We start from the raw sequence: 15,971 nt of genomic DNA on the forward strand, positions 1-15,971 counted from the left end.
TTCCTTAACGATATCGTTGCTACGTCACAAAAAGCAACGATATCGTTAACGATATCGTTATGTGTGAAGGTACCTTTACATGATGCGGATTGGCATTTAAAGGGAATCTGTAAGCAGATTTTTGCTTGTAATCTGAGAACAGCGTGATGTAGTGGCAGAGACCCTGATTTCAGAGATTTATCATCTGCTGGACTGCATGGTGTGGTTTGGATCGAATCTCTGTTGTAGATGTAGAAGTGGTCAGAATGTTTGTGGAATCCCACCCACACCACTGATATGCTGCTTGAAACTACAGCAAGCTGGCTGCTGAGGAACTGTCCAATACCAGCAATCAGGCTCTGTTCCCATACATCATGATGCAATCAGATTTAAATGGCAAAAACCTGCTGACAGATTTCCTCTAATGCAGTAAGGGAAAAATATTTGAAATAAGAGGTCCATCATGATCGTCCTGCTATCATGTAGGGTGGATCCGAAGCGTGGCATTGAGACATTATGTGGTAGAAATATAGTTTGCTAATAGAGGTCTGCTGATGAAGAACCTCGAAACTTCTACAAAGTTAAAATGCTAATTGCATTATTTCAGAACATGCAGTCTGTCATTCTATTACTCTACGTATATACTTGGAGCACATGAAACTTGCAAATTTGTCTTAAATTCTAGCACATGCTGCTATACAATCCTGAATCCACGTGGAGCAAAACTATTCTGCCTTGTTTAAATCCTAATTATGTAAGTATTTTGTATTCCTTCTTTTCCTTTTTTGTAGATTATTCACACAGATAGCAATACAGTTCTTGGGCAGAATGACACAGGATTCAGTTGTGATGGTTCTTCAAGTACATTTAGGGTGATGTTTAAAGAACCAGTGGAAATCCTACCTAATGTCAACTACACTGCATGTGCGACACTAAAGGTATTGCATAACCAAATGATTCTGTTTTGTTGTTTTTCTAATTGATAGTGTTATATTTGTAAGGTTTTTTGTTTTTTTTTTGAATGTCTAAATTAAATCCAAATTTTGGGGGATTATATTCTGTTAAATGGGCCATAGAAGCTAAGGAAAAGCCGTTATAGCCACAAAAGTCTTAGACCCCAATTCATCTATATTGTCATTATGTATATACTTACACATTGTAAGAAGATCACCTCTTTGTTTCTCCAAAACCGAATAACCCCAGATATAACTAGTGATCGATTTATACTCGTTACTCGAGATTTCTCGAGCACACTCGGGGGTCCTCCAAATATTTTTTTTTTTTAGTACAGAGATTTAGGGTTTTTTTGGCCGCAGCTGAATGATTTACATCTGTTAGCCAACATAAGTACATGTGGGGATTCCCTAGCAACCAGGCAACCCCCACATGTACTATGCTGGCTAACAGATGTAAATCATTCAGCTGCTGCAAGAAAAACTAAATCTCTGAGCACTAAAAAAACTCAGAGGACCCCCGAGCGTGCTCGAGAAATCTCGAGTAACGAGTATATTCGCTCATCACGAACGATAACCAGTCTTGGTATTGCAGATCACCCATAGCCTCAGTTGCTCTTCCCTGCACCCGCTCTAGTTCAGCTATGTCCTCCTTATACACTGGAGACTAAAACCGTGCACAATATTCGAAATGTGGCCGCACTAGTGACTCTTCTTGTAGAGGCAAAACTATATTTTTATGTTTGTCATCAACGTCTATCCTCCTTTAACCCCTTCGCCGCGAAGCTCGTTTTTGCCTTCCTGACCAGATCAATTTTTACAATTCTGATCACTGTCACTTGAAGGTAATATCTCTGGAACACTTCAACGGATCCCGGTGATTCTTAGATTTTCTCGTGACATATTGTACTTTGATAGTGGTAACCTTTCTCTGATATGACTCTTGCATTTATTTGTAAAAAAAATTATTATTTATATAGTTTTCTTATGTTTTGGCGCTTTTACACAATAAACTGTTCTGTAGAAAATATAATTTTTGCATCCCTTTATTGTGAGGGCTATAACTTTTTTTTTTTTTTTTTTGGCTGATGGAGCTGTATGGCTTGTTTTTTGCGGGACAAGATGAAGTTTTCAGCGGTACCATGTTTATTTTTATCTTACTTTTTTATTGCGTTTTATCCCACTTTGTTCGGAGGTATGATGATAAAGCATTGTTTTTTGCCTTGTTTTTTATTTTTTTATTTGGTGTTCGCTAAAAGGGTTAACTAATAAGACAGTTTTATACGTCCAGTCCAGGCAGTAACAAATAATTTACCGTATATACTCGAGTATAAGCCGAGATTTTCAGCCCAAATTTTTGGGCTGAAAGTGCCCCTCTCGGCTTATACTCGAGTCACGGTGGGCGGCAGGGTCGGCGGGTGAGGGGGAGAGGGCGCTGAGGCATACTTACGTAGTCCCGGCGCTCCCCCTGCCGTCCCACGGTCTTCGGGTGCTGCAGCTCTTCCCCTCTTCAGCGGTCACGTGGGACTGCTCATTAGAAAAATGAATATGGACTCCACTCCCATAGGGGTGGAGCCGCATGTTCATTTGTCTAATCAGCGGTAACGGTGACCGCTGATAGAGGAAGAGGCTGCGACACCGAAGACAGTGTGACAGGCAGGGGCAGCGTCAGGAGCGCCGGGACTAGGTAAGTATCTCATATTTACCTGTCCACGATCCACACGCCGGGCGTCTCTCCGCTCTGACTGTGCAGGTCAGAGGGCGCGATGAAGCATATAGTGTGCACGCCGCCCTCTGCCTGATCAGTCAGTGTGGAGAGACACCGGGACGAGACGCCGGGAGCTGCAAGCAAGAAAGGTGAGTATGGCTTTTTTTTTTTATTGCAGCAGCAGCAGCAATGGCACAGCTTTCTATGGTACATTAATGGGGCAATAATGAACGGTGCAGAGCACTATATGGCACAGCTATGGGGCAATAATGAACGGTGCAGAGCACTATATGGCACAGCTATGGGGCAATAATGAACGGTGCAGAGCACTATATGGCACAGCTATGGGGCAATAATGAACGGTGCAGAGCTTTATATGGTACATCAATGGGGCAATAATGAACGGTGCCGAGCACTATATGGCACAGCTATGGAACAATAATGAACGGTGCAAAGCACTATATGGCACAGCTATGGGGCAATAATGAACGGCGCAGAGCACTATATGGCACAGCTTTCTATGGGGCAATAATAAACGGTGCAGAGCACTATATGGCACAGCTATGGGGCAATAATGAACGGCGCAGGGCACTATATGGCACAGTTATGGGGCAATAATGAACGGTGCAGAGCACTATATGGCACAGCTATGGGGCAATAATGAACGGTGCAGAGCACTATATGGCACAGCTATGGGGCAATAATGAACGGCGCAGAGCACTATATGGCACAGCTTTCTATGGCGCAATAATAAACGGTGCAGAGCACTATATGGCACAGCTATGGGGCAATAATGAACGGTGCAGAGCACTATATGGCACAGCTATGGGGCAATAATGAACGGTGCAGAGCACTATATGGCGCAGTTATGGGGCAATAATGAACGGTGCAGAGCACTATATGGCACAGCTATGGGGCAATAATGAACGGTGCAGAGCATTGTATATGGGGCACAGCTTTATATGGAGCATCTATGGGGCAATAATGAACTGTATGGAGCATTATATGTGGCACATTTTTATATAGAGCATCTTATGGGGCCCATCATGAACTGTATGGAGCATTATATGGGGCTCCTGATTCAATATGGATATTCAAAAACACTTAACCTACTGATGTCTCAATTAATTTTACTTTTATTGGTATCTATTTTTATTTTTGACATTAACCGGTAGCTGCTCCATTTTCCACCCTAGGCTTCTACTCGAGTCAATAAGATTTCCCAGTTTTTTTGTGGCAAAATTAGGGGGATCGGCTTATACAGGTCCTTCTCAAAAAATTAGCATATAGTGTTAAATTTCATTATTTACCATAATGTAATGATTACAATTAAACTTTCATATATTATAGATTCATTATCCACCAACTGAAATTTGTCAGGTCTTTTATTGTTTTAATACTGATGATTTTGGCATACAACTCCTGATAACCCAAAAAACCTGTCTCAATAAATTAGCATATCAAGAAAAGGTTCTCTAAACGACCTATTACCCTAATCTTCTGAATCAACTAATTAACTCTAAACACATGCAAAAGATACCTGAGGCTTTTATAAACTCCCTGCCTGGTTCATTACTCAAAACCCCCATCATGGGTAAGACTAGCGACCTGACAGATGTCAAGAAGGCCATCATTGACACCCTCAAGCAAGAGGGTAAGACCCAGAAAGAAATTTCTCAACAAATAGGCTGTTCCCAGAGTGCTGTATCAAGGCACCTCAATGGTAAGTCTGTTGGAAGGAAACAATGTGGCAGAAAACGCTGTACAACGAGAAGAGGAGACCGGACCCTGAGGAAGATTGTGGAGAAGTGGAAACATCCAGAGCCACCGTGCACAGGCGTGTGCAGGAAATGGGCTACAGGTGCCGCATTCCCCAGGTAAAGCCACTTTTGAACCATAAACAGCGGCAGAGGCGCCTGACCTGGGCTACAGAGAAGCAGCACTGGACTGTTGCTAAGTGGTCCCAAGTACTTTTTTCTGATGAAAGCAAATTTTGCATGTCATTCGGAAATCAAGGTGCCAGAGTCTGGAGGAAGACTGGGGAGAAGGAAATGCCAAAATGCCTGAAGTCCAGTGTCAAGTACCCACAGTCAGTGATGGTGTGGGGTGCCATGTCAGCTGCTGGTGTTGGTCCACTGTGTTTCATCAAGGGCAGGGTCAATGCAGCTAGCTATCAGGAGATTTTGGAGCACTTCATGCTTCCATCGGCTGAAATGCTTTATGGAGATGAAGATTTCATTTTTCAGCACGACCTGGCACCTGCTCACAGTGCCAAAACCACTGGTAAATGGTTTACTGACCATGGTATTACTGTGCTCAATTGGCCTGCCAACTCTCCTGACCTGAACCCCATAGAGAATCTGTGGGATATTGTGAAGAGAAAGTTGAGAGACGCAAGACCCAACACTCTGGATGAGCTTAAGGCCGCTATTGAAGCATCCTGGGCCTCCATAACATCTCAGCAGTGTCACAGGCTGATTGCCTCCATGCCACGCCGCATTGATGCAGTCATTTCTGCCAAAGGATTCCCAACCAAGTATTGAGTGCATAACTGAACATTATTATTTGTTGGTTTTTTTGTTTGTTATTAAAAAACACTTTTATTTGATTGGATGGGTGAAATATGCTAATTTATTGAGACAGGTTTTTTGGGTTATCAGGAGTTGTATGCCAAAATCATCAGTATTAAAACAATAAAAGACCTGACAAATTTCAGTTGGTGGATAATGAATCTATAATATATGAAAGTTTAATTGTAATCATTACATTATGGTAAATAATGAAATTTAACACTATATGCTAATTTTTTGAGAAGGACCTGTACTCGGGTCGGCTTATACTCGAGTATATACAGTACTTTTTTATTGTTTCTTTTGTTTGGTTTTTTTTTTTCATTCAAATATTTATTTGTAGATGCAATCTTTTGATTTTTTGGGGGATTTTTTAAAGATATTTTTTCCAATTTAACCCCTTTACCCCCAAGGGTGGTTTGCACGTTAATGACCGGGGCAATTTTTACAATTCTGACCACTGTCCCTTTGTGAGGTTATAACTCTGGAACGCTTCAACGGATCCCAGTGATTCTGACATTGTTTTCTCGTGACATATTGTACTTCATGACGATAGTAAAAATTCTTTGATAGTACCTGCGTTTATTTGTGAAAAAAACGGAAATTTGGCGAAAATTATGAAAATTTCGCAATTTTCTAACTTTGAATTTTTAAGCAATTAAATCAGAGATATGTCACACAAAATACTTAATAAGTAACATTTCCCACATGTCTACCTTACATCAGCACAATTTTGGAACCAAAATTTTTTTTTGTTAGGGAGTTATAAGGGTTAAAAGTTGACCAGCAATTTCTCATTTCTACAACACCATTTTTTTTTTAGGGACCACATCTCATTTGAAGTCATTTTGAGGGGTCTATATGATAGAAAATACCCAAGTGTGACACCATTCTAAAAACTACACCCCTCAAGGTGCTCAAAACCATATTCAAGAAGTTTATTAACCCTTCTGGTGCTTCACAGGAATTTTTTGAATGTTTAAATAAAAATGAACATTTAACTTTTTCACAAAAAATTTAATTCAGCTCCAATTTGTTTTATTTTACCAAGGGTAACAGGACAAATTGTACAACAATGTTTGGGGTCCATTTTCTCCTGAGTACGACAATACCCCATATGTGGGGGTAAACCACTGTTTGGGCGCATGGCAGAGCTCGGAAGCGAAGGAGCGCCATTTGACTTTTCAATGCAAAATTGACTGGAATTGAGATGGGACGCCATGTTTCGTTTGGAGAGCCCCTGATGTGCCTAAACACTGAAACCCCCCACAAGTGACACCATTTTAGAAAGTAGACCCCCTAAGGAACTTATCTAGAGGTGTGGTGAGCACTTTGACCCACCAAGTGCTTCACAGAAGTTTATAATGCAGAGCCGTGAAAATTAAAAAAAAAAAATCTTTCCCCCCAAAATTATTTTTTAGCCCCCAGTTTTGTATTTTCCCGACGGTAAGAGGAGAAATTTGACCCCAAAAGTTGTCGTCCAATTTGTCCTGAGTACGCTGATACCCCATATGTTGGGGGGAACCACCGTTTGGGCGCATGGGAGGGCTCGGAAGGGAAGGAGTGCCATTTGGAATGCAGACTTAGATGCAATAGTCTGCAGGCGTCACATTGCGTTTGCAGAACCCCTAATGTACCTAAACAGTAGAAATCCCCCACAAGTGACCCCATATTGGAAACTAGACCCCCCATGGAACTTATCTAGATGTGTTGTGAGAACTTTGAACCCCCAAGTGTTTCGCTACAGTTTATAACGCAGAGCCGTGAAAATAAAAAATCCTTTTTTTTTCCCACAAAAATTATTTTTAGCCCCCAGTTTTATATTTTCCCAAGGGTAACAGGAGAAATTGGACCCCAAAAGTTGTTGTCCTATTTGTCCTGAGTACACTGATACCCCATATGTTGGGGTAAACCCCTGTTTGGGCACACGGGAGAGCTCGGAAGGGAAGAAGCACTGTTTTACTTTTTCAACGCAGAATTGGCTGGAATTGAGATCGGACGCCATGTCGCGTTTGGAGAGCCCCTGATGTGCCTAAACAGTGGAACCCCCCCCCCCCCCCAATTATAACTGAAACCCTAATCCAAACACACCCCTAACCCTAATCCCAACAGTAACCCTAACCACACCTCTAACCCTGACACACCCCTAACCCTAATCCCAACCCGATTCCCAACTGTAAATGTAATCTAAACCCTAACCGTAACTTTAGCCCCAACCCTAACTGTAGCCCTAACCCTAGCCCTAACCCTAGCCCTAATGGAAAAATGGAAATAAATACATTTTTTTAATTTTTCCCTAACTAAGGGGGTGATGAAAGGGGGTTTGATTTACTTTTATAGCGGGTTTTTTAGCAGATTTCTATGATTGGCAGCCGTCACACACTGAAAGACGCTTTTTATTGCAAAAAATATTTTTTGCGTTACCACATTTTGAGAGCTATAATTTTTCCATATTTTGGTCCACAGAGTCATGTGAGGTCTTGTTTTTTGCGGGACTAGTTGACGTTTTTATTGGTAACATTTTCGGGCACGTTACATTTTTTGATCGCTTTTTATTCCGATTTTTGTGAGGCAGAATGACCAAAAACCAGCTATTCATGAATTTCTTTTGGGGGAGGCGTTTATACCGTTCCGCGTTTGGTAAAATTGATAAAGCAGTTTTATTCTTCGGGTCAGTACGATTACAGCGACACCTCATTTATATAATTTTTTTATGTTTTGGCGCTTTTATACGATAAAAACTATTTTATAGAAAAAATAATTATTTTTGCATCGCTTTATTCTCAGGACTATAACTTTTTTATTTTTTTGCTGATGATGCTGTATGGCGGCTCGTTTTTTGCGGGACAAGATGACGCCTTCAGCGGTATCATGGTTATTTATATCTGTCTTTTTGATCGCGTGTTATTCCACTTTTTGTTCGGTGGTATGACAATAAAGCGTTGTTTTTTGCCTCGTTTTTTTTTTTTCTTACAGTGTTTACTGAAGGGGTTAACTGGTGTGCCAGTTTTATAGGTCGGGCCGTTACGGACGCGGCGATACTAAATATGTGCACTTTTATTGGTTTTTTTTTTTTATTTAGATAAAGAAATGTATTTAGGGGAATAATATATATTTTTTTTTTTTTTCATTATTTAGGAATATTTTTATTTTTTTTTATTTATTTTTTTTTTACACATTTTGAAAAATTTTTTTTTACTTTTTTACATTGTCCCGGGGGGGACATCACAGATCAGTGATCTGACAGTGTGCACAGCACTCTGTCAGATCACCGATCTGAGAGCATTGCAGGCTGCTTCACAGTGCCTGCTCTGAGCAGGCTCTGTGAAGCCACCTCCCTCCCTGCAGGACCCGGATCCGCGGCCATCTTGGATCCGGGCCTGGAACAAGCCGGGAGGGAGGTAAGACCCTCGCAGCAACGCGATCACATCGCGTTGCTGCGGGGGGCTCAGGGAAGCCCGCAGGGAGCCCCCTCCCTGCGCGATGCTTCCCTGCACCGCCGGCACATCGCGATCATCTTTGATCGCGGTGTGCCAGGGGTTAATGTGACGGGGGCGGTCCGTGACCGCTCCTGGCACATAGTGCCGGATGTCAGCTGCGATAGGCAGCTGACACTCGGCCGCGCTCCCCCCGTGAGCGCCGCCGATCGCGCTGGACGTACTATCCCGTCCGTGGTCATGGGTGCCCACCCCACCTCGACGGGATAGTATGTCCCATGTCAGAAAGGGGTTAAAAACCTTTTTTTACTTTTTTACTTTGTCTCAATATGGGACAATAATTTTTTGCAGGTTGATCGCTTTACAGCATGGAGATGCAGCAGCATCCCCAAGCTGTAGAAACTGTCAGCTTTGCACTGACAGACTTTCTGATCATGCACTGCGCATGATCAGCGCATTTCCTAGCTCTGGTGACCCAGATGTCGTCATCAGCGTAGGACTGGAGCACCTTGGCCCCACCAGAGAAAATCATAATTGGGGCCCACTATGTAGCTACATAGAAATAAATACAAGACCACCAATTGTGCAGTAAAGCATGCTAACATTTGGGTATAATATAAAGTAGTACACATCTTAATTGTGTAGCAGGGGTGGCCCCCTCATAGAATATAATGTAGTTCTTTCATAGGGTACAATGCAGCCCTCCATAAAATATAACTTAGCCCCCTCATAAGGTATAATGCAGCCTCCCCCCCCCATAGGGTATAATGTAGCACCCTCATAAGGTATAATGCAGCCTCCTCCCCCCACAGAATATAATGTAGCCCCCTCATAGGCTATAATGCAGCCCTCCATAGAATATAATGTAGCTCCCTCATAAGGTATAATGCAGCCTCCCTCCCACACAGAATATAATGTAGCTTCCCCATAGGGTATAATGCAGGCTCTTCCCACCCCCCACCCCCAAAGAATATAATGCAGCCAGCCCCACATGGAATTTAATGTAGTGAACCCCCCCCCCATCCAAGAATATTATCCAGCCCCGCAGTCTTACGGTCTTATGGCTACCAGGAGTAACTCACTGAAATATATATAAAAAAACAAACGCAGTACACACCTCTCCTCCTCATTCCCAAGCTGATTTCGGCACTGCTCCGGTATCGCCAGCTGCACTGCTGTCTGCCTGGCACACACAGCATGGTGCACGATATCGTCACTGATGATGCTCCTGCTGTGTCAGAGGCATAGGGGAATGGAGGGAGAGGGAGCGTCATATGGCGCTCTCTCCTCCATTATTGCTTTCAACTGTATCGTCATCTATGATGTATCGCCGATATCCCACACACCACCTGTGTGTGCGGGCGATTGTGCAGATGTAATCGTCCGTGGTCAAATAGGCCCAGATCAAATGGACGGATTATTACAGGAGCAGAACCTATCACAGGGACTCGGCAATACCACACTTTACTTCCATGTAGTGATTGAAGGTGGCACAAGATTGGCAATGGATGACAGAACTGGTTATGTGACCTGGGATATGATCGGCACTGGTGGCTAATGTACTCTCCAAAGATTATGGCAATGAAGGCTGGTCCATCCGCATCCTTTGTGTATCTGAGAAAAACAAACATTTTAAGGCTATGTGCACACGTCAGGATTTTCTGCAGAATTTTCCTGAACAAAACCAGACTTTTTCTGCAGGAAATACGCATGCTTTCTTTTCGCGTTTTTTCCGGAGCTTTCCCAATGCAATTAAATAGTGGTAAAAACGCAAAAAATCTGCAAAATTAATGAACATGCTGCATTTTTTACCGCAATGCGTTTTTATTTTTATGGAAAAAAAAACGCAACATATGCACAAAAATTGCGGAATGCATTATAAATGATGGGATGCATATGTGTGCGTTTTTGTTGCGTTTTTATAGTGAAAAAACGCAAAAAAAAACACGAAAAATCCTGAACGTGTGCACACAGCCTAAAAGTCAACAAAAATTAGATATTAACTTGGGTGAAGCCAAGTGAGTGTTGGTAAGAGATTTGTGGACAAGAATTACAGTTCACCCAGTAGAAGGGACAAATTGATAATAAAAGCTCAGTTTAACAAAAGACTGTTTGCTAGCGCATATCGTTTTTTTTGTTTGTTTTTTTATAGCTTGATGATTTTACTACTGAACTATTCTTTTTAAAAACTTTAAGGACATGTCTAGTGATGTAATAATTGAAAAACTGCACCTGGATTTGTAGTAATAACTTTTCAAATTTTTTTTTTTTTAGGGCCCGGATTCACACTATGGTACAAAAGGCCTACGCAAAGTTATCCACGAATCTCCAACTACTGGTGCAAAGACGTGCTTTACATTTTGTTATGCAGCTGGTAATAACAATGGGACTTCAGTTGAGGATGGACAGATCCCTGAGATTATTTTCTACACATAAGCCACTTCTACTCAGATGATATAAGACAGTGGCTACGTCACATTTTATATCCAAAGGATTCATTTCAAAGACTAGTGTGCCTAGCATAGGACAATGTTTTCAGTTGGGATAGTGTGGATGACCTTATCGGACCTATGTAGACCGCGCCTACTGACATTTTTCCCACGATTAGCAAGTCTTCAGCACTTGGCATGGCTACTTAACATCACCATTCACCCATATCTCCTTTTGGAGACCTAGTAAATGCCAAAATATGAACTTTGTCTTTCTGTGCCACTTAAATAAATTATCTTCTATGTAAGTAGTAATGCTGCAGCCTGTGCGTGAATGGTATGAATTAGATTTGAAGTACTTCGAGGCAGCGTAAAATAATTAATGCTCAGCTATTTAGACTAAAAGAAAAACAATCCTGTTACAGGGGTATTGGTGACTTTAAAAAATAAAAAAAACCTTGTACCTATAGGCACTAACAGCCTGTTGTGCTGTTCTTCCCCGGTACAGAGCTGTCAGAGACTGGTTCTTCTAGGGATTCTGAAGCCTCTGCTGATGTCAAGGAGGCTTCTTTTTCGCTTTGCTTTAACAGGATGGGACTTCCAACGTCATTGTGACTGACAGCGGGATCCCCGCTCCCTAACTGAGGGGAGCCCGCTGTCACAGAATGACATCGGAAGTCACACTCCGTCGCGTTAGCAGAGGCAGCTGAATCCCTGGCAGGAGTGGTATGGCTGTGCACAACATGCAGATCAACTGCAATTACCTGCCTGTTAGTGCTTTAGCACATTGTTTATTTTCCCATAAAGTCCCGGATATCACCTTTTAAATGTTAGCAGAAATAAATGTAATCCAATATGTTTGATCATATAATCACTGGTCAGGTTTTCTGCTCAATTTTTGGCAAATACCTTTTTTTTTTTTTTTTTAATTTTTGCAAAATCTGTGTGCATGTTTTGCAGTCGCTGAGCACGGATTGGTGACGTACCTCGTTGATGAGCAACTCTTCTCAATTTTTTAATCAAGATTTTATGTTTTTGTGTTTAAACATTTCTTGAAATTTTATTTGAGTCAGCAGTGTTGTACACAAATTTATTTTCCAAAACTGTATTTCATTATTCACTAATTGGACCCCTTGTAGATTTTGTGGAAATGGTCAAATTCTGGGTCCTTGTTTTTTTAAATAGGAATACTGTGTAAGCCACAAATTCTGCAATGTTGGAGTTTAGATATTTTATATATTTTATATAACCCTCCAATTTGCGGCGTGGCTATGTCGCGGACACACTTATAGCTATTCTCAAGTTTTTGCATTCTAATGATAATGCAATGTCCATCCAGAGATGACTCCAAAGTTAGGTCAATTTGCTGAAGTCTACATTCCCCACAGGGACATATGCAGATCTGTAGATCTATTGATTAAAATTAACGTTTGTTCGCCAGAGAACCCCTTTCACCACCAAGGCTGTTTTCACATTAATGACCGGGCCAATTTTTACAATTCTGGCCACTGTCACTTTATAAGGTAATAACTATGGAACGCTTCAACGGATCCCACTGATTCTGAGACTGTTTTTTTTTTCTCGACATATTGTACTTCATGATACTGGTAAAATTTCTACGATAAGACTTGCATTTATTAGAGAAAAAAACTGAAATTTGTCGCAAATTCAGTAGTTTTCAAACTTTTTATTTTTATGCCCTTAGATTCAAAGTCATGACTTACAACATTCTTAATAAATAACATTTCCCACTGGTCTACTTTACATCAGCTCAATTTTTGAAACATAATTTTTTTTTTTTGGTTAGGAAGTTATAAGGGTTAAAAGTTGACCAGCGATTTCTTATTTTTTCCAAGCGAGGTTTGTATGACAGAAAATGCCAAAAAGTGACACCATTCTTAAAACTGCACCTCTAAAGGAGCTCAAAACCACATTCAAGAAGTTTATTAACCCTTCAGGTGCTTCACAGTAATTAATGGAATGAAAAATTTTATAACTTTTTTTTTTTTCACAAAATTTTTACTTTAGACCAAATTTTTATATTTTTTTTACAAGAGTAACAGAAGAAACTGGATCCCAAAATTTGTAACGCAGTTTCTCCTGAGCACCATATGTGGGGGTAAGCCACTGTTTGGATGTACGGCAGAACTCCCAAGGAAAGGAGCACCATTTGACACACCATTTTAGAAACTAGACCTCTCAGGGAACTTTTCTAGATATGTGGTGAGCACCTTGAACCCTCGGGTGCTTCAGAGAAGTTTATAATGTTGAGCAGTGAAAATATCACATTTTCCCGCAAAAATGTTTTTGGCCCCAAATTTATTTTCACAAGGCTAGCAGGAGAAAATGGACCCCACAAGTTGTTGTGCCATTTCTTTTTACTATGCAGATACACCATATGTAGGGGAAAACTACTGTTTGAGCGCATGGAAGGGCTCAGAAAGGAATGAGTGACGTTTTGAAACAGACGTTGATGGAACGGTTTGCGGATGCTTGTCACATTTGGAGAGCCCCTGAGGTGCCTAAAACCATCACAAGTGACAAATTGAAAACTAGACTCCTCAAGGACTCTATCTAGATGTGTGGTGAACACCTTGAACCTACAAGTGCTTCCATGCAAGTGCTTGCATTTCCATGACAGACAGAGGCCGCAACCAATGAATATCCGAGCCAGAAGGACAGACTGAAGTGACCATTAGATAATTATATAGTAGATATGATACATGTTATGCTGCTGCAGTGCAGTATAACGCAACCTCCACCAGAGGGAGCTTGAGAGGGAAGTGAGACTGCGTACACAGAGAAGCACCACAGAGAAGCACCACCAAGTGGCGAGAGAGTGGTCAGACAAGCAGAGTCAAAATACAATCAGAGGCAGAAGTACCAAAAGGGATAAGCAGTAAACGTGGTCAGGAACAAGCCAGGAGGTTCAGAAGCGGATAAGACAAAGTCAGAAGGCAGATGCGAGTCTGAATACGAGCTAAGTCAGGAACCAGAGAATCCAACAGGGAAACGCTGGGAAAAGAGCAGGCAGAGGGAGTCAACAGACACTGGGCAAGTCAGGGATCACTGCAGGACAAATCAAGAGCTACCAGAGTCAGGTTCACATGCCGAAGGCAGAACTATAGCTGACACCACCAGCAGGATGCCTGGGAGCTAAATGGCAAACCTGAACCCAGAATAAGGCAGAGTAAAGTTAACCCTTGACATGATCCGTCCAAAAAAAGAGCAGACAAGATTTAACCCTGGAACGGATCATGACAATACCCATGTTAGGCTATTGCTTGACTTCTATAGCACGTGACACTTAGATTTGAATAAACATCAAAATCTGTGTGTGAGGGGTTGATACACTTAGCTGCTTCCTTGGGTAGACACATTCTGGTAGAAAGTCACCTGCTCGTTTATTGTGGATAGCATAAACCTTGGCAGGGTTCAGCAAAATAAACAGAGCCTTGCTGTCATAACGGTAAAACAGTCCATATGAGTCCATTCCCTGCAGGGTTCACCTGCAGTTATCCTGCCCAATCCTTTAGCTCCTCCTGGAGCTATGTGGGAGTTCCTGCTCTCCCAATACACAACACACTGACTCATTGCCAGGTATTTAACACCCATGTGATGGTCACATGACCTTGACCTCACACAGGTCCTGTCAGGACTCTGCCTGTGCAGATACGGTAGACCTCCGCCCACCCGCTCTATGGAGGTCCACTAAAACCATCCAATAACATATGTTACTATTAACCCTCTCAGCACATAGCGTGCTGGAGGCAAAAACACTCTGGTTTTAAATCATTGATTGCAGTATGCGCAGTGACCCGTATCTCGATTCACAGGCTATGCCTGTGACTGTCACACTGCATGTGCCAATCACATGCTCACTATATTCAGTAGAGGCACCCCCTATACTTCAGACCGGATTTATAGATTGGGGTTATTAATGACAACATACTGTCCCCAATTTACTCTTTCCCATGGAATTTGTCCTGCAGCAATACATATTTTTAATCATACCCTTTTGGGTTTTGTATTTTTAAGTGAGTGCATGCTCTTGTTCTCTGCCACCACGTACCCATTGTATAAACGATAAAGGTGTTTTATCAACTAGTTTGAAGGTGCCATGTCACATTGGCAGAGCCCCTAAAGTGCAAGAACAGCAGAACTCCCCTCTCTCCCCCCCTCCTCTTCATAAGTGACTGCATTTTACAAAATTCACTTCTCAATGAATTCATTTAGGGGTGCAGTGATATTGACACCACATGTAGGTCTCAGAATTTTATACTATTGGGCAGTGAAGAGAGAAAGTAAACATTTTCATAACAAAACTTTTTATTTTAGGCCCAGATTTTACATTTTCACACTGGAAAATGGATAAAAATGGCACCAAAATGTGTCCCACAATGTCTGTTGAATATAGAAATGCCCCATATATGGCTCTACAATACTGCTTAGCCATACGGCAGGACTCGGGAGGGACTGTTTGCTATTTGTCTCCCAGAGCCCGATTTTCCTAGAATAGTATGCAGATTCCATATACAGAGCCCCTAATTGCTAGAAGAGCAGAATCCCCCCTCAAGTGACCCCATTTTGGAAATTATAACCCTTTGAGAATTATCTACAGGTGTAGTGATGATTATGACTCCATGGGTGTGTTCCATAAACAAGCAGCAGTGGATGTTACTGAGTGAAAATTGCAAACTGCCATTCTAGTGACAAGCACGTTCTAGTGCCTGTACATTGTGCCCAGCTCATACACCTGTAAATTAGGCGGGCTGTCATCACAACAGAAATATGAAACATGTGAAAGCTAACTGCGGTTTAGGCACACTGTGGTGCTCAGAAGGGAAGGGGGCGAGGAGCCATTTTGTTTTTACAGAGCCTTTGTACTACAAGTA

At 41.8% G+C, this 15,971-nt stretch overlaps 1 protein-coding gene across 2 annotated transcripts in view; it reads left to right on the forward strand.

Moving 5' to 3' along the window:
- The window catches only part of BTBD2 (BTB domain containing 2), a 133,397-nt gene extending 122,006 nt beyond the window's left edge, over positions 1 to 11,391 (forward strand). For both annotated transcript variants that reach the window (XM_069740649.1, XM_069740647.1), the window contains 2 exons: positions 771 to 917; positions 10,922 to 11,391. In XM_069740649.1, coding sequence (XP_069596750.1) covers positions 771 to 917; positions 10,922 to 11,083 — 309 coding nt within the window. In that variant the 3' untranslated portion in view covers positions 11,084 to 11,391. The remainder of the gene's footprint in view (positions 1 to 770; positions 918 to 10,921) is intronic.
- Positions 11,392 to 15,971: the final 4,580 nt, after the last annotated feature.

Source organism: Ranitomeya imitator, chromosome 1 (genome assembly GCF_032444005.1).
Source record: "Ranitomeya imitator isolate aRanImi1 chromosome 1, aRanImi1.pri, whole genome shotgun sequence".
Lineage (NCBI taxonomy): Eukaryota > Metazoa > Chordata > Amphibia > Anura > Dendrobatidae > Ranitomeya > Ranitomeya imitator.